Consider the following 21,773-nt stretch of genomic DNA (forward strand, 5'->3'; position numbering starts at 1 on the left):
GCTTTAGTTCTCACCAAAACTCACGGTCAAAAACCGTTTTTTCATTTCTAACGCAGAACCAAACAAACTATTTGTTGTTCTTAGTTTTCAAAGTTAAATGAGTTTGCTACTACTTGCCATCCTGCAGGTATATGCAATGGACTCATGCCTTGTTGCAAATAAGTTTCTGTCATAATTAGTGCTGTTTAATTTTAGAGTTACAATTACTAATACCATATAACCTATTTGGTTTTACATATTAATGTGGTTTGGTGGCAGCTGAGTTTAGGTTGATAATAATCAACTACTTGACAAGTGATCATTGCTATTAAGTTGTACTTGAAAAAAGAACAAAAATGATAAACATGGATTTGGTCATGTCACTCTGTAGTCATGTGAATTATAATGATATAAACATTCAAGGAAGTTTGATGACAATGGACTTTTGAATCAAATACTTGCCAGAAATTTATGTTTCCTTCACATTTCATTGGTAGTTTGGTCTGGACCTTAGATCATATATACTGTATGAATTGATATTTTTGGCACAGGTATCAGTTTTTGGGGTTTGCATAGGTTTCCTCTGCCGGAAATAGTCCTATTTGAAGCGTCTCAGACACTAAACATGTTCAAGTGCATGTGAGAATAACATGACAGAAAACCTGCTGCAGCAACCCTAAAGGGGTGGAAATGCAAAATTCCTTTTGATTTCTGGAACTTCCATATCAGGTAGACAGTTGTAATACCAAAAGGGTCACAATCCTTTGTTTGGAAGGCAAACTTGTTGCTTTCAAACATAAAGTGACTTAAAGAAGCATTTAGTTATACATTAACTGCAGTACTAATTTTGAAAATGTTTCTGATGTTCATAGTTAGTACCACTTCATTTTTCTGGTACAGATTGATTGGTGACATGTGATCTTGTTGCAACTCTTAGGTCGTTGTCAGATAGGGATTGAAGAAGCTTTATACCAAACTCACTAATGACTTAACTGATTTTTATTCTAAAAATGGGTCAAATGACTTATTGTTGAAAGATGTAATAAGCCAAACATGTAAAATGTCACTTGTTAATAATCAAACTTATGGGACCTGAAATTTAATTCATTTAAGAAATAAGTTGAAGTTTGTCCCTCAAGCTTTGATTGCTCATTAGATACCTCACTCACTCATTACTGCTTGGAAGGTCATCTACTACCTGTAATATTTCTTAGGGGTGGCAAACGGGCATGCCGTCCCGTTTAGACACGTCCCGCAAAAAAAACGGGGCGGAACGGTCAAAGTTAAGGGTGCGAGCCTAAAATCTTGGCCTGCTCCACAAAAAAAGTGAGGGCGGGGCGGACAGAGTCCGCGGGCACTGCAATTTTTTAAGTCTAAAAATGCAAAATTTATGTTAATGCCATGCCTGCAAAAGCCCGCATAAAAAACAGGGCGGGATGGTCACACTATTGGGTGAGGGTGCGGACAAAATAGACATATCCAACGGGTCGGACCCGTTTTGCCGGCCCAAATATTTCTCACTCCCTCCGTCCCAAATTATAACTTCATGGGAAGGTGAAAATGAAATGATGTATAACTTTACAAAAATGCCCTTCAATAATTAAATTGGAAAGCAAAATTAAAAGAGTATAAAAAAAAGAGTAATAAATGATATAGGACATATTGGGAAAAATTGTATTAATGTTGCATTGAATTGTAAAGTCACTTATAATTTGAGACTATTTTTTTTACAAAACGTCTTATAATTTGAGACAGCAGATGCTTCCACACTCATAGCTAGACAATTAAAGCATCCGAGCTAGTTCCAAATTCGGATAAGAGAAGAGAGTTGTGTTAGACAATGTCAGGTAACGTAAAAGTTTGTCAAATCTTTATTGACATAGAACAACTACGAAATAAGAATATTATGACAAAAATTGATATATGTTGTCGATTTTATTTAGTGGGATAAAATTTGATTGATATTGTCTAACATTTATTTTGAGTGAGAGGAGAAGATGGAGGAGGAAGTATAATTTTTGATTATTTTGGGACAGAAATATCTGGGACCTTAAATTTTGATAATGCTAATATTTCTTTTATACAGAAGAAATTTGCTGCACCAAGAAGTAGCTTGCTTCATCTACTTTGTTTTCTTTTTCATGGAATCAAAACTCATTAAGGAAAATAATTTACTACAAATATAATCGGGAGTGTTCTTCATCCAAACATTTTTAGTATTAGATTAGATTTTTTCTTTATCCACTCCCTATGAGGGTCACCCCAGCGAAAAACCCATTTTACCCCGCTTCGAAAATGCATTTCCGAAAATTTTTTTTTTTCAAATTTTTTTCAGACTTCGGAAGTGCATTTCCGAAAAAATCCCAAAAATTGAGATTTTGACTAATTCGGAGATGCATCTCCGAAACAACAAAAAAAATTTTAAAAATCCCAAAAATTAATTTTAGGATATTAATTAATTCACATATCATAAATTTGATATAATTTATGATATATGAATAATAATAATAATAATAATATATTTTGATATAATTTATGAGTTATGAATAATAGTTATTAGGTGAATTCTTATCTACCCAACTCAAAAAGTTGGGTAAGATTACCTCCTATGTAAAATGCTTTGAAAACAACAAACAATTATAATATTTAATAAATAATTAAATGTGTTAAGATTAGATGGCATTATGTGATTGGTGGAAGGTACACTACCCAACTTTTTGTGATGGGTAGAGAAGTTGTTCCCTAGTTATTATATATTTCTATCCTGATTTATATTTTAAATTTTAAAATAATTTTAATTAAAAAAATTAAAAAAATTTCACTTACAAAATAAGTTATAATTTTTTATTTATATATTTATAATAATTGTTATATATTTATAAAAAAATTAAAAAAATGAGTGTTTTAATTTATATATTTATATAATAATTATAATAATTATTCTATATTTATAAAATTTATTATATATTATATATTTATATATTTATATAATAATTATAAAAATTAAAAAAATGAGTGTTTTAATTTATAATAATTATTATATATTTATATATTTATATAATAATTATTATATATTTATATATTATATATTTATATATTTCACTTACAAAATTAATAATTATGATTATATATTTATATATTTCTATTCTGATTCATAATTAAAAATAAGTTATAATTTTTTATTTAGTTTAAAAAATTTAAAAAAAAGATTTTTTCTTAATTTTATTTAATGAATAAATTTTATACTTAATTTTATATAATTCAAAATTTACTTATGAAATTAAGATGTTTTTGATTTATATAAGTTAGTAAAATAATTTTTAACTTTAAAATTGTTTAGGAAATTTTGATTCAACTTAATTTTATTGATTTACCTTCATTTTATTGATTCACTTTCATTTTATACCTATTAATTGTATTGATTCACCTTGATTTTATTTTTTTAATAATTATTGAATTATTTCGGAAGTGTATATCCGAAACATTCCAAGACCAATTTGGTCTTAGAATATTTCGGATATGCATCTCCGAAAACACCTCCCTTTCCCAAAAAGGGGTGTTTTCGGAAATGCATCTCCGAAAACTCAAAAAAGGGGTGTTTTCGGAAATGTACTTCCGAAAACACATTTTTTTCGTGTTTTCGGATGTACATTTCCGAAAACACCTTTTTTTTTCAATAAAAGTACGTTTTCGGAAATGCATTTTCGAAATAAGGGGTATTTTGGGAAATTCGCCAGAGGTAGGTAAGAAGGTTAGGAGGTGGGTAAAGAAATTCTCTTAGATTAAGATCAAATCTATAAAATTTTAACATCAGTATTTTTTATTTTAAAATTAATTAAAAATTGTATTAAATTTGAACCTTTTGATTTTTTATCTGATAAATGCTAATGTTCTAAATGTATGATTTTCGTGAATGTGTGTATGTAATGAGTTTGATTTATGAGAAACATAGCATGTTTTATTATGGGACAATCTCTCTTTCTCACCCACCATGTTTTCAAAAATACCTCATATTTCCGAAAGGGTATCTTTAGAAGTAATTTTTTTTATTTAACATTTATTTCTTTCGTAGGTGCATGGAATCTTTATTTAATGTTGCTTAAACGGTTTCGTAGATCTACGGAACAATTCAACATTAAATAATTTTTTTATTATTTAACGTTGATTTGCTCTGTAGTTACATCTACGAAACCTTTATTTAACGTTGTCTAAACGGTTTCGAAGATGCACCTACAGAACAGTTCAATGTTAAATAAAAAAAGTGTTTCAGAGATACAAGTGTGCGTGTGTGTGTGTGTGGGGGGGGGGGGTGTGAAATGAAATTTCGCCAAATGTCTAAAATTATAGGGTGGATTGAGATATTATCTGTTTTGTACTCGGGATGTTTATGAGGACGCAACCTGGAAAGTGTTATGCATAGAAAGTCGCTTGTATGAACTAGCCGAGTACTACAACTAGGTTGTATCCGAGTGTCTAAATAGGCTAGTAAGCAGTAGCTGAATACCCGTGTAGGCCGCATGCTAGGGGCATGTGAAAGGTCATAGCTCAGTTCAACTGTAAACTGATACTTCAATGCGTCATTCATGGATTAGTAATAAAGATGTGGCCAATGTCTGTAACACTGAGAATCCAAGAGACGCTTCTTAAATGAGGTTTTAAGGATTAAGGTTAAAGTTGTAAATAGGGGCTCCTGCAAGAGGGTTAAACAAGACATTCATCTTGGAACAAAGTGCCTAATCCACTGCTTCCAAATCTCCAAAACTAATTACAACATCATTCAGTCTCCAGCTTCCCTCACCTCTGAGGGAAAGCTCTGCTATACAAAGTTTTTACACAAAAACATTATCTATTATCTTGGTTGTTTGAATTAAATAAAACAGTCAAAAATTTAAACTTAGTATATTTTACTCATTTAAAACTAATTAAAAAATATATTCAATATCTATTATCTTGGTTGTTTGAATTAAATAAAACAGTAAAACATTTAAATTTAGTATATTTTACTAATTTAAAACTAATTAAAAAATATATTCAAATTAGGGCCGTTCAATCTTGATTCAACAATTAAATTAATTATTGTCTCAACAAGAATTGTTTATGCTTTAGAAACGATTCAATATATTCTATTACTTTAATTGTTGGTTTATTATATTGTTGATTGTTTGTGAAGTATTTGAAATGTAAAATAGTAAAGAATTAAATTAACAAACACTAAGAAAACTATGTTGCGGTTAAATTTCTTTGACCCATTTTCATGTAGCATCTTTGACCAATGATATTCAAGTCTAACCAGTTATTAATAATACCTCCCAAAACTCGCATAGCAACTTATGTTTGAGTCAACGACTTGAGATCAGTCGTATTATCTAATAGACAATCTCTTAGATCATTGATCAATACATCAACATTAAGTTTCAACAGTAAATGCAGACATTAAACATAAATTTATGCATAGATTTTAGCATTCAATATATGATAGACTTGGGTCTAGTAATGACCAGTACCTTTCAAATATCAAGGCATACCATAAAAAAATGTTTTAGGTAGCTATCCAAACTAAATATTAAGAGAAAAGAAAATCCATCAATACTAAAACTTATGAAGAATTACATATTTACATAGAACATCATGGCCGGGATCAAAACCTAAGTACTAAGACAACTACGTCTAGCTCCAACACAAGAAAATTATCCACACTTGCTTTCATAGCTTTAAAATCAAGCTCTAGACAAAAGAAGTTGAACAACATTTGTTGACGATTTCTTGGAAAATTCTTACGCCCTCTCTCTCCCTCTCACATGATCTCTTATTATGTTGTGTGGTGAGAAACTAGTGTCTCTAGGAACTTCTTCAAATCTACCGATATCTCTAAATGAACTTCTTGTCACCCCTATTTATAGGGATTGAAATGATAGGCTCACTAAATGCGCCATTTAGACTCACTTAGTGCACATACTTTCTTCTAGGTTAAGTAATGATATCATATACCTACAACCAGTGGCGAAGCCAGGAAAATTATAAAGCCTGTGCAAAACTTGAGTTTGAGGCACCCAAGGAACAATTTTCCCATAATCACTAGTCCTCTCAACTCCCTTCAAATGATCCTTAAGTGACCAAAGAATTGGAAATCCACTTTCTTCCAATGCTTCTGCCAATGCAACAAGCTCATGTGGAGGTGGTGTCACTGTAGTTCCAAAGCTAACATAAACTACTGGTGTACTCTTCTGTTTGTCCAACCATGATAAACAACCAGTTTCATCATTCTCGGAAGGTGGCAAAGGCAGTAGAGGAATTGAAAGAGTGAGAAAACCAACATAAAGCATATTCTGCAACTTTGATCTCATATCCTCAACAAACAAAGGTGGATCTAACTCCTCAAAGAAATTCATAACCACTACTTTAGCTTCAGGAAACACTTCACTATAAGAAGCAAGTGTTTTCGAGAATAGCGACTCCCCTTCACCGCCGTTAATTACATCATCAGGCAAATCTTCAACTCTCATCTTAGATAAACCTGGAAGAAAATCCAAAGATATATCTTTAGCATTATTTTCAGCACATTTTCGACGTATGAAATGAGTGTAGAAATGTGCTGAGAGAGAGCATGATAAAGGAGGCCAAACTGGAATCCACGGAACATTGAGTTTCTGAGCTACAAAAAGAGAAGGAACAACAAAAGCATCAGCAATGATACATGTAACTTCTGTATTGAGACCCTATACATCTTTCTTTGCTTGCTCTGTCACGTTCTGTCTGTAATTTGACGCCATCCCCATCTTCCAAAGAGATGCTAAACATAAGAACCAACCTTTGGATGCATTCAATATTGAGTCTTCAGCATTTTAACGGGATAACAACCTGCTTTAGTCTTTCACATAAGCTTGTGCCATATCTTAAGTTCATGAAACATAAAAGACACCAAATTTAGGTCTTTAGAAATGACTGGGATAATGTATCAAATTAATAAAACTACCCCGGACATAATTGCTTACCCATGATTTTTGACAATGTCCGAAATTACAGTTGCTAGAAGTTGAGCTGGATCACCACCTTAGAAAGTAGCAAGAAAAAGTAACAATCGTAGGAACATTTGCCCAAAATTATTTTCAAAATGTTTAATTACAAGGTTCAGTTATAATTGTTGCACAATAGTATGAAGTTCTATATTGAAAGGAGGAGCAATAGAAAATATCAGAAATACTTTTTTGCACTGATTGCACAAGGGAATAAAAGTTGCAGGTTCCACCTGTTTAGAAGTAACTTGTTATGTAAAAAGATAAATCATCAGCAGGTTTGAATTTTGCAAAAGAACCTAGTTCAAGCATTTCACCGAACACTTGGTGTGCCTAGCACGAAACTATAAATTCAGCAATAACTATTCCCTGATTCGTAAACCACAACCTGCAACAACAATGAATAACAACACAATAACTATTCCGTATCAAAAATTAAGCTTAAAAGTGAAAGAAAAAGAAGAAGATAACTCGCGACGAAACGCCAACTAAACATGGTCCCTGTTCTTGAGTGAGAGAAAGAGTATTGACTCTGATATTTTGATTTCTTGAGTGAGAGACACCACTACGATGAGATTTTAAGGTTCAGGCAGCAAGAGAAGGAAGAGCCCGGGCAGCTGCCCTAGGTCGCCGGGTGCTGGCGTCGCCTATGCCTACAACTATACTTTTAACCTATGCTCGCTAAGTGGTGGCCCACGTCCACTTAGCCATCAAACAATTTCCTCATCTTGAAGTAACTTAACCCTAAAATTATGAACTGCATTTGCTTGCTAAACACCCTTGTGTTTCTTGGCCTAGAGAGGTTGCACATTTTCTCTCTAAAAGCACCTATGTTCTTGGCTTAACGAGTCTTGACTTGTTAGGAAAGTACTTTGCCTTGGTCTCTTGTGTTTCTTTGGTGATTTCTTGATTTTTTTTCTAGTTTTAGTCAATGCATAGTTAAAATGTTCAAACAAGTATTTTATCATTATTCTTTGATAAATAAAGGGTTTTCCATTGATTAGCTTTTTGTTTGTCCTCAAACAAAATTCATCCAAATAGTTCATAAGAAGTTCAAAATGCATGTTTCAGATGAAGTTAGATGACTTGATAAAGAAATATTGAAAAAGCGTCGTCTTATGACATGATTTTATTTATAATGCAAGTTCATAATCAACATATAATTTTCGTCAAACCATAACACGAGAATGAAAAACTTTCTTTCCTAAAGTAAGATTTCAAAATTGTCTAGATCAATAATCAACTAGTCATTAGAATTATATTCTCACTGATTAATTCTTAAAAAGGTTAGTGCAGAAACATTTTACATTTCATCTAAATAATATCATAAGATACATCATCAAACATGGATCACTAAGACCATTATTTTGGTTGTACGTGAATGTGCTAAAAAAATATTGTTTTTTTTTATTAAAAAAATCTAAAGACAAGGGAGCAAAAATCATTGTGGTACATTATTTTGTTTTTCAAAATGTCTCATTTGTTTGTTTCCAATTTATAACACTTTCTTTTTTATGATTATATTATTTGTGTGCTTTGAAATTTTGATTTTTTTTATTCTCTTTTTTTTTTTTATGTCAAAGAATATCCTTTTCTTTCTATTCACCATTTACTACGTAACATTTTTTCTTCTTCAAAAAAAGGTATTTTCTTTCCTATTTTATTGTTTGACAAACACTTACATTTTTTAGTGCTCTCCTATCTCTAGACAAAATGATGAACATTATTTTTATTTTAAAATTGTTTAATGTTCGCAACGTTGAAAAAACAAAATTTTCATCTTTTGGTCTCAAAGGGGTTGTCAAAGGATCACACCTTCATAAAATATGGTTTTTGGTTAAGTAATTCTCACATGAGGCCATCCTGCTTTCCATTATGCATATATTAGTAACATTGATACCCAAGACACCTGCAACAAAGAACATGAAGAATCTGAGACCTATAGCTTGCTGCACTTCTATTTACAAACTTATATCCAAGATTGTCACTCGAAGACTCAGTCAATGCATTTGTAAGGTAGTGCATGATAGCCAATCTGCTTTTATACTAGGGAAAGTTATCCATGACAACATTATTCTAGCCCATGAGACGCTGAGAGGATATGTAAGGAAACACATTTCCCCTAGATGTGCAATTCAAATGGATTTTCAAAAAGCTTACGATACTGTAGAATGGCAAGCCTTGGAGGATATTATGAGAGAATTGAGTTTTCCATCTACATTTATTGATTGGATTATGCTGTGTGTCAAGACTGTATCTTACTGATATGTGATCAATGGTCATCCTAGCCCTAACATACAAGAAAAACATGGCCTAAGACAAGGGGATCCTATCTCACCCCTTTTGTTTGTCTTGATTATGCAGTATTTACATAGAAGCTTGAGGAAATTACAACACATGCCTGATTTTAAGTTTCATACCAGATGTAAAAAGTTGGGAATTACTAATATTTGTTTTGCAGATGATTTAATGTTGTTTTCTAGAGGAGATACTACTTCTGTGCAGATCATGATGAATGAATTTCAGCTTTTTTCCGAGGCTACATGTCTTTGTGCTAGTCCTACTAAGTGCAAAGTTTATTATGGAGGAGTACCCGAGTCAGTTCAGCAGCATATGTTGTAGATCACTGGATTTTCTGAAGGAATCATACCTTTCAAATACCTGGGAGTCCCTCTTTCCAGCAGAAAGTTGACAATACATCACTGTAGACCTCTTGTGGATACGATTTTGTCTAAAAGTCAGCACTGGACAACCAAGCTTTTAAGCTATGCAGGCAGATACCAATTGATTAGAAGTGTCTTATTTGGAGTTACTTCATATTGGATGAATGTATTTCCAATGCCTAAAGGTGTGATCAAACATATTGAAACTATATGTCGGATTTTTTTGTGGAAGGGCAATGTTGACATCAGCAGAAAAGCACCAGTTGCTTGGGATTCTGTTTGTAATCCAAGGGGAGCTAGGGGCCTGAACATCACTTCCTTAAAAGAGTGGAATATTGCTACTATGGGAAAACTCTTTTGGAATATTCAAGCTAAGGCTGATAAGTTGTGGGTCAAGTGGGTTACCACATACTACTTGAAACAACAAAGTGCAATGGAGTGGCAATACAAAAACTGTTTCTAGATTTTGGCTAATGTGTTTAAATGCAGGGACAAAATCAAAGAAACTGATGCTTGGGAAACCGTTATACAAACTGGGAAATACATGACAATAACTGTTTATAAGGAACTTCGTGGAGATAGAGGGAGGGTGACTTGGAAACATATGTTGTCTAAGAATTATGCGAAACCTCGGGCCCAATTCATTCTTTGGTTAAGTTTGCTGGGAAGATTGAACACCAAGGATAGATTGTTGAAGCATGGCAGTGTGATTGAGGCGGGGTGTATCTTCTGCAAGGAAGAAGAAATTCTGCAACATTTGTTGTTTGAATGCCAGCTAACCAACCAAATATGGCACAAGGTGTTACAGAATATTGGCTATGACGGAATTCCTATGGGCTAGAATCAAGAGAGGGTTTGGTTGATAGCTGAAACTAGGAGAAAGGGATGGCATCGGGATATGCTGAAAATTGTCATCGCTGAGAGTGTCTATGGTATTTGGAGACATCGTAATGATGTGATATTCAACCAAACTCCTGTGGATCCTCAAATTTGGAAGATAATTACTCATGAAATTTTTATTAGAAGCAGGCTAAGTCTATTAGGAATCATATTGATATCGAAACAATGAGTATCTCTTCTTAATGGAGAAGCTTAGTAGTTTGGATGCATAATGCATCACCTAAATCTCCGGATCAGTTGTAAGTAATTCTTTTTGGCAATAATATTATCCTTATTCCAAAAAAAAAAAATTCTCACATGAGGTTGCACATAATTCCCCTGGTTAGCCTTATCTGATTCTTGACGTTTATTGACATGTTTTCACTAGACAATAGTAAAATCAACATTTTTGTAAGAAATTAGTTTATCGTCATGCTATAATTCACAGATAACTAAATATCAAATATTAATGAAGCATTCAAAAGAGAAAAAAAAACATTTTTATCATGCCATTGTTTTCGACTTTTGTCATTAACCTACCCTTTTGTGATTCCTATGCATTTGGCTTAATCACGAAAACAATATAAATATAACAGGTTTTGTGAAGGCTTCAACTTTGATCATCCGTCTTTTATTTTTTTTGGTTGAAAGGAGGGCCGAGGCCCAGAAAAACAAAAACAACTACACCGAAAGCTCAAGCGAGCCGAAGATTCCTAAAGCATCATCCTCCAGATAGCGGCTTAAAAAATGAGGCGGTTGATCAAAAACAGTAGAAACCTTGTTCAGACACTCATGGTTAGCTAGCATATCTGCACTTCTATTCGCATCTCTGTATGAGTGAGAGATAATAACCACTTCATGATCTTCAATAAGGATTTTGATATTCCGCAAAATGGTAACACAATCTAATTATCGTATCATACCATCCTCAATGGCCTTTATAACAGTTATCGAGTCCACATTCATTTCCACCCTTTGCATTCCAAGCATTTTGGTTAGTTTAAGTCCTTCAAACACACCCCAGAATTCCGCGAGTAAAGAACTACACTCACCTAAATATTTAGAGAAACCAATTTTCCACGAACCCGTATTCCATCCCTTATAAAAATGTTTTGTTTTGTCCCCAGGTCATTAGAATATTGATGGTGTTGCTTATACCCTTGCTTAGTCAGAGGAACTTTCGCTTAGCTAGAGGAACTTTTGCTTAGCCACCAATGCGAAGCACCGCGCACTAGAGAACAACTGACTCACTTAACCAATCATGAGCAATAAAAAGGGATAAGCGTATATCAGAGCTTACTTAGCTACCTTCCTGCAACATTCATTGTAAATGTTGTACTTGTATGTATTTCAATCACAACATGTCACATATATGAAAATCATATATTCATTTAGTCATAGATTAGATTCTAAGGATACTTAAGTGTTTCAAGGATTTTCTTAAGGTGTACATTTTCCATTGCTCAATTCCAACTTCATATCCAAAAAATACTGCAAACGTTTTCAAATAGATTGCATATATTTTTAAACTAACCAACACTTGATCCACTTACATATTATTGCCATACACTATAGCCATGAGAAGGCTTGAGTTCACAAGTAAAAAAAATCTTACCTATTACTTTTATAACGCCAATTCCTAGTTCAATAGGTGAGAATATAAATACCATTACAGGTGCAATAAAGCAAACATAGAACTAGTCTCACACAAGGTCATATATTGGTTGCAATTGTGTTCATCAGAGTTAATCGTGAGACGACCCATACACCTAAAATCTTAAGGAGGTGACCATATCAAAGATTAGTTTTGTTATTGTTGATTTTTTTTTATTTTATCTTTGTAGCTTATTTGTTACGCAGAATTAACAACATCAATATGGGGTTTTAGATTTTAGGAAAAGGGTTCCAATTAAAATTTTTGGATTAAATATATTTTAATTTGAGCTTAAACTTTCATTGTAGTACCGACAAAGTTTTTTCATTAAAATCTTTTCCTTAACAATTTTTTTCCTTCTTCTAACTTTTGACGAGACGAAATGAATGAAACAAACTCAAATAAAAAAAATCCTAAAAATACGTAGTACTAATATTGAATTAATGTTTCCCAATAAAAACGCGTTTTATTTCAGTTTTTGCATTAAAATTCTTGAGTCATGAACAAGAAAAAAGAAAAGTAAAGAGTTTTTTTGATAAATGGTGTTATTGATGTTGTCCATTATACAGTCTGTATACCTTTGGAGATGCCATTGCACTATCTAAAATATCGATATTATGATTATATACTCCAACAAAAAATTCCAATTGTCTAAGATATATGTTTAAAAGCAATTATTGAGAACATATAAACATCAGCTAGCATAAAAGCAATTATTGAGAAACACATAAACATCAAGTGCATGCATGTATGGGTGGGAAATTTTGAAGCTGATGTAATCTTACAATTGTAGCAAAATTATAAACATATCTTGTTAAAACCTGCATCCCATAAGTCCTTCAATAACTTTGGAGCCTCAATGGAGATCATGCTCCTCATCTCCGGATGACCTCTAAATTCAAAGGATGAGAGATTCAAAGCATCAATGGAGATTATGCTCCTCTTCTTTGTACGACCTCTATCTTTGGATGAGAAATGCAAAGCATGAATACCGACATTGGAATGGAAACAATCAAGTATGCTCAAATGACGCAACTTTACACCGATGATTTTGAAATCACGCGTGAACCAACACATGTTAATGGTGACATGTTCCAGTTGGAGACATTTAGAAAACAAATGAGTTATGACATCACCATCTATGAGTCCATCCAAGACAATTGTTGTCACATTCTTGAGTTGAGAAAAGTGAACAACATTAGAAATTTTAGCACATGTGTAGCTAAACTTGGATAACTTAAGAGGCTTAATATTCAGTGTGTGTAACAAACTTTTAGAGATACACTCGGAGGAATATTCAATGGAGGAGAGATTTGATGCAATGATATCAATATTAATCTTCTTCTGAATGATTTCCCCGCAGTTAATGTTCAAATGAAGCAATGTTGTACTAGTTATTTTTATGTCGGATTTGAAGGTACATTCATTAAGAGTCAAGTTCTCAAGATGGATGCATTTAAGACACATATCCTGAAGCATTTTCTGCTGGACAGGAACTAGATGCAACACAAGAGTTGTCAAATTCTTCAATCCAGAAAATTCCATTATGTGGCAGTTCTGTAGGTGTAGATATGTGAGAGAATCAGAGTCAGACAAGAAAGGAGGAAATAAAAAATTGTATGGCTCTATTTTAAAATCAGTTTCTTCATATGCCAAGAGCATTTCAAATGTTATTTCAAAATTAGTTTCTTCATAGGCCAAGAGCGTCTCGTTTTCAAAATCAACTTCTTCATATGGAAAAGGCGCAAAGAGTAGCTCAATACGATTTACACCCTTAAGAATTCCTTTGTGAATCAATGTATCAATGACTCGAGTATTATTCCGACCTAATGGAAAATTGATTTGGATTGAAGTGATCATGTCACCATGATATTTCTGGATGAAATTATTCAATCTTGTGGCAAATTGAGATTGAAGCTGTTGAAAGAGTGGGAGGGATTTTGGTAACTCTGGAATTGTATCAAACATGTTATGGAGATCAAAAGTGAGGTCCTTCCTTAATCCCCATTCGTGATACCATTGTTTGGACAATGCACTCGTTTTCACCAAATTCTTCAAACTTAACTTGGAAAAGATATGTGATATAACACAATCTGGTAACTCACTTGGTTCACTCTTCACCTTTTTCACCAAATTCTTCATTCTGAATGACAAACTCTTCAAGCTTTGTATTCTGCGAAGAAAACAAAATTGAATGACAAATTCTGGAAGCTGTGTGGAAAACCTAAACAAGTAGTAGGATTTTTTTTTTTTTGACAAAAGTAGTAGGATTTATATCTCTAGAATTAGGGTTTTTTTTTCCTTTCACTTTAGCCTTTTGTAAACCATAATTTCCTATTTTTTAGCAATTTGAATATGAAAATCGTGGGGTTAGGTTAAATTGTTATTTTGTTATTTTTTTAGCTATTTGTAATTACTACGTTGTTATTTTTTAGCAATTTAAAAACTGTGTGTTATTTTTTAATATTACTAGTATTATTATTTAATTAAGTATTATTTTAAGGGTCATGCTAACGAGTGCCCCAGGGGCACTCTTTAAGCATTCTAAATAAAGAAAATATTCTTTCAAAAGTTCACTATTTCAATTTTCGATGCATTAATTACGCATATTTCCAAGAAAAACTTACTTTTTAAAGCTATTAAAGAGTGCCCCTGGGGCACTTGTTAGCATTTCCCTTATTTTAATTATATTTTAAATGTTCGGTTAAGAAATATATTTAATTGGATGTTAAATCTAACTTTACCTAAAAAGGAAGTCGCCACAAGATTTTTTAATTAACAACTTCGTAATTATTTTTGTTTTTTAACTGTAGATGAAATTGAATTGCTATTGTTATTACTATCATTATAAATTTTTGGCTTACTATTTTTTTTAACAATAGTTTGTTACTCTTATTTTTTTTTTTACCAATTGGAAAGTGTGGAAATTGGGTTTAACTGCTATTGTTATTTTTTTAGCCACTAGTAAAGGAGCCGTGAGTTCACACGGGTCGCAGTATAGTTAAAAAAATCATAAATAAATATAATATATTAAAATATTCTACTTTACTATAAATGAATAAAAAATTATAATTGATATCATGTATAAATATTGATGTATAAATATTGAGACATTTGTCTTCACATAGATCATGCAATGTTGCTATAAATAGTAAATAAATATAAATATAAGATAGTAGTAGTTAAGAAATATATATAAAAGATATACAAATTAAGTACTCTCGTTTTGTCGAAAATGTATATTTTAATAGAAAATAAAAGAAATAATTAAGTAGTCATCTATTTGTGCGTTTGCACGGATCACATAATGTCGTTATAAATAGTAAATAAATATAGTATAATGATGGTTAAAAATATATATAATATATACAAATTAAGTAGTCTCGCCTCGTTGAAAATGTATACTTTAGTAGAAAAATAGTTAAGTGGTCATCTACTCGTTTGTTCGCACGAGTCGCACAATGTCATTATAAATAGAAAATAAATATAATATAATAATAGTTAAATAATATATAAAAAGAATAACAAATTTATATTTCATGCAATATTTGTGTATTCACCAATCATAATTATTTTATTTTTTATAAAAAAAATATATTTATATAATTTTTTTATGTTAATATTTTATTATAAAACGTTGAAGTATATACTTTGCATATGCTTGATACTTATAGAATGCAATAACATGCTTACAAAGTAAATCTTAATCATATCTTTAATTATTTATTGCAAAAAAATAAGTAAAAATAACAAAATAATAAATAATATTGCTTGAGAAAAATAAATAATCATATTAAAAAATAATAAAATTTACTTATATTTACAAACGAATAATAATGTTGAAATAAATTTTAAAAATGACAATTGAAAAAAACAAATTTTTTCTCTAAAACAATTAAAATGAAGTGTACTATTAATTTATTCTAAAAAAACTCTTTCATGACCTCACAATAGCTATTTCCAACCATAGTGCACTCGCATCATCGTTTCATTTAAAAATTAAATACTTTTTAAGTTTATTGTATGCATATACATCCCTTGAAATTTTGTAATGCTTATTCCATTCTTAATTTGATAATCTAGGAAAAAAAAATAGTAGGTGAAGATAAAAGGGATGAAATTGAAAATAATCGATTATTTTTGAAGTTGGTAACTAAATTATTAATGAGCAGATTTTCTTGAATATCATGATGGTGTAGTGCTTTCATTGTTTCTGCAATAACAAAATCCACTTCATCAGAGCATTCCATGTATTCATACATCCTTGTAAACTTGAACGGTTTCAAAAGCGGGCCTTGTAAATTTGAACGGTTTTAAAAGTGGGCAAGAACGACCAAAAACTTCAAGAGAACTCTTCCATAGGTTGCACATTGAAATGTCCAACTCCTCTATAGACTACAAAAAACGCGCCTGATTGAGGCGGTTATTTTGCGGGGGTTTTTGTAAACCCCCTTAAATTTGATTAAAATGTCAAATTGAATAAATAGTAATGTGATATAAGGAGGTTTCAAACCCTCCCAGTTTTACGAAAATTTTATCATTTTTATTATGCTCCTCTGTTTTTGGTTATTAGATTGACTGAGTTTTCTTGTTTTTTTTTTTTTTTAAGAAATTGAAGCCAATTAATTTAAAACATATTGTTCCTATTTATCCTTATTAATTGTTAAAAATAAAAAAATCTATGGATGTAGCTATATTGTATATTATAAAAAAAATAATGCTGAATTATTAAAATATAAGTATTATTGTTTATTTGGAATCTTTTAAACGTTTTATTAATCAAAATTATAAATATTATTAAAAAGTTATGCTAAAGTAAAAAAATAAAAAATAAACTATTTTCATAAAATGAATTTTTTAAATAAAACTGTATAAATTAAATGTAATAACCTACTAGTATATATTTTTTCTAATATGTACTGTTTATTCAAATTATAATTTTATTTTAATTTAACAATATATGTTTTGAGTGGATATAATCTTTTTAATTAAATATTAGTATAAATTTACATTTATATATTATATCTAAATATATCTAATTATCTAATTATAATTATAATAGAGAAAAAAAAAAGAAGAAGAGCTTTCTATTGCAACTGAAACTACTTCGTTTAGCAATCTCAAAATCCATTCTCTTATTCGGTCTCAGCAGAACCGTCAGCCTTCCACGCATAGACTATACCCTATGATGATTGCTCGCCCTAAGCAGTCTGATGTCCGTCGTCCTCCTCCATGCCTCTTTGTTATTTGTAAGGTTAGCTTCTAACATCTATACAATTTGTAATAGAAATTTAGGGTTTGTTTCAATACTGAACTCTTTCTTACAAAATCCCCAGATTCGCTCAAATCTGATCCTTTCTCTCAATTGAAATGACAGGAAACGATAAGAAGTTTGATTTTCGTGAAAAGGAGGTTTGAGATTCGATTTAGGGTTTATTAGTTATCATCAATAAAAGTTATGAATTTTATATTTAGGCAACTAAAGTTTGGGTTTGATTTTGTTGCAGGGATTTGTTGAAGGTTGGTGAGAAAAGTATTATGGCTCTCCTTTAAACATGAGATTTTTTTTGTTGGTGTTGAAGGTTAGTGATTTGTGTTGTTTATTAAAGTTTTTAATGGTCACCGGATCTTAAAAACATCTCTAATTGCTTCTTCAAAGCAGAGCAACCAAGAACAAACCCTTTTTGTTAATTAAGTATTCGTTAATGGCTTCTCTCGGTGATTCAAGCAAGGGCATCCTGTCATTAAATATAAGTGGGATTCCCATACTCATATTTTCTATATTTGATTATATGTAAATTGACAGCATCAAGATACTTATATTTAATCTCTTTTTCCAGCTTTTTGACTAATTGAGGTTTTTTCCGACGCCGCTGACAGCCATGATCATGAGAATATCATTGTTGCTTGAAGCCATGTGGTGCAGAGATTAGATACGGTATGTTCTGACTTCTGTTAATATTTTAACAATGGATAGAGTGTGCATTAAGACTTAAAAACTGAACTGCTCAAGGGATAAAGACAGGTGATGATTTCACTACAAAAAACACGTTAAATTGCGACAGTTATTTAGGGTAGGTCTTAATAAAAAACACCTTAGTTTTTCATTATCACTCTTTACTAGTTGTTCCATTGCTCTATTTTTCTTTGTGGATGATGATTCAAAGATAAACATTCAATTTTGTTTTTGCATATTCAGAAGCAATAAAGTATTTTACCATGTTAGTTGCTGAATTTACCGTGCTTTTGTTTCAATTGGTGAATGATGTATTGATTTATTGATCTTATTTTGTATTGTTTGTGCTACAATCCAATATTTACTTGTGATAAGAAGCTTAAAATAACAAAAAATTTGTTAGTTACAGTATGTTGTTTATTGAAGTCCAGTATTTATATTTTTAATGAACATTGTTCTCTCTAATTTCAACATTTGTGGTGTTTGAAACAAGTCTTTAGGCAATATGGAGAACTTTTTCATGTGAAGATTCCCTCTAGCAAGAGATGTGGTCTTTGTTCCAAACTGACTTCTAATGATTATATGAAACTCTTTATATAATTTCCTTATGATGTTAGTACATATATCTCTATAATGGCGGACAAAATTTATAATACATAAATCTTTCTCTCCGCGCATTATATTGAAACTACTTAAATTCTTGTGTTCTCATGTTCTAATGTGATGCAAGTTTGAACCATTGCAAAATTAAGTTTTTTTTAAAATTCTATACTCTTAATTTTATGTGTAGTACTGATAATGTTGAGATTGTGTGATTGATCTATATGTCAAAGGTACTTTTTGGCTTTTTAAATCTATGTTAAAATATATTTTGAGAGTGAGGATCTGATTCTTAACACAGCTTGTCAAGCTTAACATACTTGCAATTTCAATATCTTGTTGTAGATTGAAAATTAACTAATACGATCATAGGTGCTTTTGTCAAATGTTTTATCTATTTTCTTGTGGTTGCAGGTGTCACTGCAGCTGAGAGGCTTTTGGAATTGTATCATGGAAAGTGGGAGCAAAATGTAGATTAAGTCTTTTAAGAAATGGTTTATTAAGGTTTTTTGTGTGGGAGTTTAATTGGGTAAACCATCTTTTTAGATTTAAGGAAATAATATGTGAAGTGGTTTTTTTGCCCTGTGATGTTGAAGACAATAGTGGGAAGTTTTGTTGGTATTAAAAGTTTTCATACTGTTTCTTAAATGTGTTGTTATTGTGCAGGTTTTTCACACTATTATCTCAACTGTTTACCAAAAAATTGAGCATTTTAATTATTTATTTTTTTAAAATATTTAAACTTTTTGCGGAGGTTTTAAACCCCCTAAGTTTATATGGCAGGATACCAGCGGTCAACAAAAACCGCCGCAGATACACTGTGGGAATCGAATAAGCGGCAGTTTTCATAACTCCCGCAAAACAATTTGCGGAGGTCAGAACCCCCCGCAAAATGGTTTAATAACCCCCGCAACTCAAACTCGTTTTTTGTAGTAGAAGTCTTAGCTTGTGTCTAAGGGGTTGTAACTAGAGTGATCACGTGGTGGTCAGGATACTCTAGAAAGTCTTAGCTTGTGTCTAAGCAATTGTTCCTAGAGTGATCAGGTTGTGATCAGGATACTCTAGAAGACTTAGTCGTGGGCTAAGTGGAAAACCATTGTAATCTGTTGAGATTAGTGGATTAAATCCTCAGGTGAGGTAAATCACTCCAAGGGGGTGGACTGAAGTAGTTTAGTTAACAACGAACCAGGATAAAAATAACTGTGCAATTTATTTTTATCATTCAAGTTTTTAGATTACACTTATTCAAACCCCCCCTTTTAAGTGTTTTTCTATCCTTCAGAGCTCATTAATAAAAACCTTTTCTCTTTCTCCTTCTCTTAATGCATTCTTTCATACCCTTTAGCCAGTAAGCTTTAGATAACACACCCTTTTGATTAGAAACAACAAGAGTGGATCCCGTTAACCCGTAGAGTACTACGCATGCGAGGGGTAATAATACTTTCCCCTTGCGAAACTGACTTTCGTACTCTTCTATTGGTTGCAAGACCATCCATTTTCCCTTGTTTGAGGTTTGCTGGATATTTTCTTTCCCTTATTGGGATAAATAAAGTTCAGTGGCGACTCTATTGTTGTTTCTTCGCGGTAGCGACAACCTCCCCACTCTTTTTTATAAACAAAATAACAACAATTAACTTTAAACCATATACCTATTTTCAAAGAGGTTCGTATAGAGTACAATAAATACATAGGGTGCTAATACATTCCCTTTGTATAACCAACCCCCGGACCTATAACTTTGTTTGTTTTAAAAAATTTCTTTGGGATTTATTTCGTTCTTTTCCCATTTCCTTTAGAAATAATAAAGCGCAGTGGGGAGTTTCATTAAAATACAAGTTGAGTCAATCAATGGCTTAGTCTCAATTTTTCACCGCTACAAATACTTCAAAAAATTTTGTTGAGTTGATTACAATCTATGTGATTGTAATTGGTTTCTTATATCAACAAAATCCAAATAAAAATCTTGTTTGAATCGACCGTACACATAGGTTACTACTGTGTGATTTATATTCAAACACAAATTGTTGAAATTATGTTGGTTATCTTTCTCATCTTGCGTACTTGTTTGATAATGGTTCGAGATTGACGATTGTCGATCTGAAATTGTTTCCGTACACCATTTGTAAAACTTTTTAAAACACAATTTTACTAAGAAAATATCATTTGCAATCTATTCACCCCCTCTTGATCATAGTCTATTGTCTAACATAAACTACAATAGATTTTCAAACAAAGTTGCAAAAATTCATGTACATATGTCATATGATTAATTAGTTGATCCTGCATGTAACCATTTTCAAAGATTAGTACTTGTTGACTAAATTTCACTGTAAACACAACGATCTCATGATTTTTCACTTAATTTTCATTGCATATGTATTCAAACATTTTTTATAAAATGTTTTCAAATTCTGATTCCAAAAACGATTTTGTTTTATTAATAATTTTCAAACCTTCACAATTCAAACCCTCGTCTCTTATGTATGGAGTCACATGTCCAACACATACAAATTTTGTGTTGATTTAATCACCATTGTACATTTTAGGAGGTTGAATCTTTAGACTAATGTATTTGTAGTGCAAAATAGTTGGATGTCACCTTTAAGAAAAAGGTCCTCTACAATACTTCAGAAAAGATGGCAAATCTTCAACAATTTAAAAATAGTGAATAGTAGAGTTTAAAACAATGATAATAAACATGAATTAAGAAAACAAAAACTCCCATAATAACAATAGATAAAGGATGACAATGCAATTTAAAAGAGGACATCTAGAAGAAAGGTAGGTCATCTTCAACGCATGCATAATCCAAAGACTGGCGGCTTCTTAACAACTCTTGATATGTTAAACACATCTTCAAAAGTAAACTGCAATTCAGCATTAAAAAAAAACCACCAAAATTATTTAGTGAGAGAAGTTGGTTTACCTAGAGAAAGAACACATAAGCTCAAACAAAATTTGAATCAATCCTATCAATTGTAATAGAAATTATAAATCCTAATATCCAATTACATACCTCTTTGGGAGAA

General features: G+C 31.5%; 2 protein-coding genes and 1 long non-coding RNA gene across 5 annotated transcripts; 1 reads left to right on the forward strand and 2 right to left on the reverse strand.

The window, feature by feature from the left end:
* Positions 1–5,918: 5,918 nt before the first annotated feature.
* LOC131633113 (kaempferol 3-O-beta-D-galactosyltransferase-like) lies at positions 5,919–9,692 on the reverse strand. Its single transcript, XM_058903844.1, has 2 exons — positions 9,654–9,692; positions 5,919–6,695 (listed from the first exon to the last, which is right to left on the reverse strand). Exons 1-2 carry the CDS (start codon positions 9,690–9,692, stop codon positions 5,919–5,921), a joined length of 816 nt encoding a protein of 271 aa, XP_058759827.1.
* A 3,294-nt stretch (positions 9,693–12,986) lies between these two features.
* LOC131633180 (uncharacterized) lies at positions 12,987–14,330 on the reverse strand. The gene has a single exon (XM_058903924.1). The coding sequence runs from the start codon at positions 14,328–14,330 to the stop codon at positions 12,987–12,989; it is 1,344 nt and encodes a 447-aa protein (XP_058759907.1).
* A 2,961-nt stretch (positions 14,331–17,291) lies between these two features.
* Positions 17,292–19,392, forward strand: LOC131605876 (uncharacterized). Of its 3 annotated transcripts, XR_009284699.1 has the most exons (6): positions 17,292–17,442; positions 17,566–17,600; positions 17,696–17,770; positions 17,851–17,942; positions 18,029–18,126; positions 19,159–19,392. It is a non-coding gene; the product is annotated as an uncharacterized LOC131605876 (long non-coding RNA). The 3 variants fall into 3 exon arrangements; XR_009284698.1 differs by having other exon boundaries at positions 17,851–18,126; XR_009284700.1 differs by lacking the exon at positions 17,851–17,942.
* The last annotated feature ends 2,381 nt before the right edge of the window (positions 19,393–21,773 follow it).

This window comes from Vicia villosa, linkage group LG1 (assembly GCF_029867415.1).
Source record: "Vicia villosa cultivar HV-30 ecotype Madison, WI linkage group LG1, Vvil1.0, whole genome shotgun sequence".
NCBI lineage: Eukaryota > Viridiplantae > Streptophyta > Magnoliopsida > Fabales > Fabaceae > Vicia > Vicia villosa.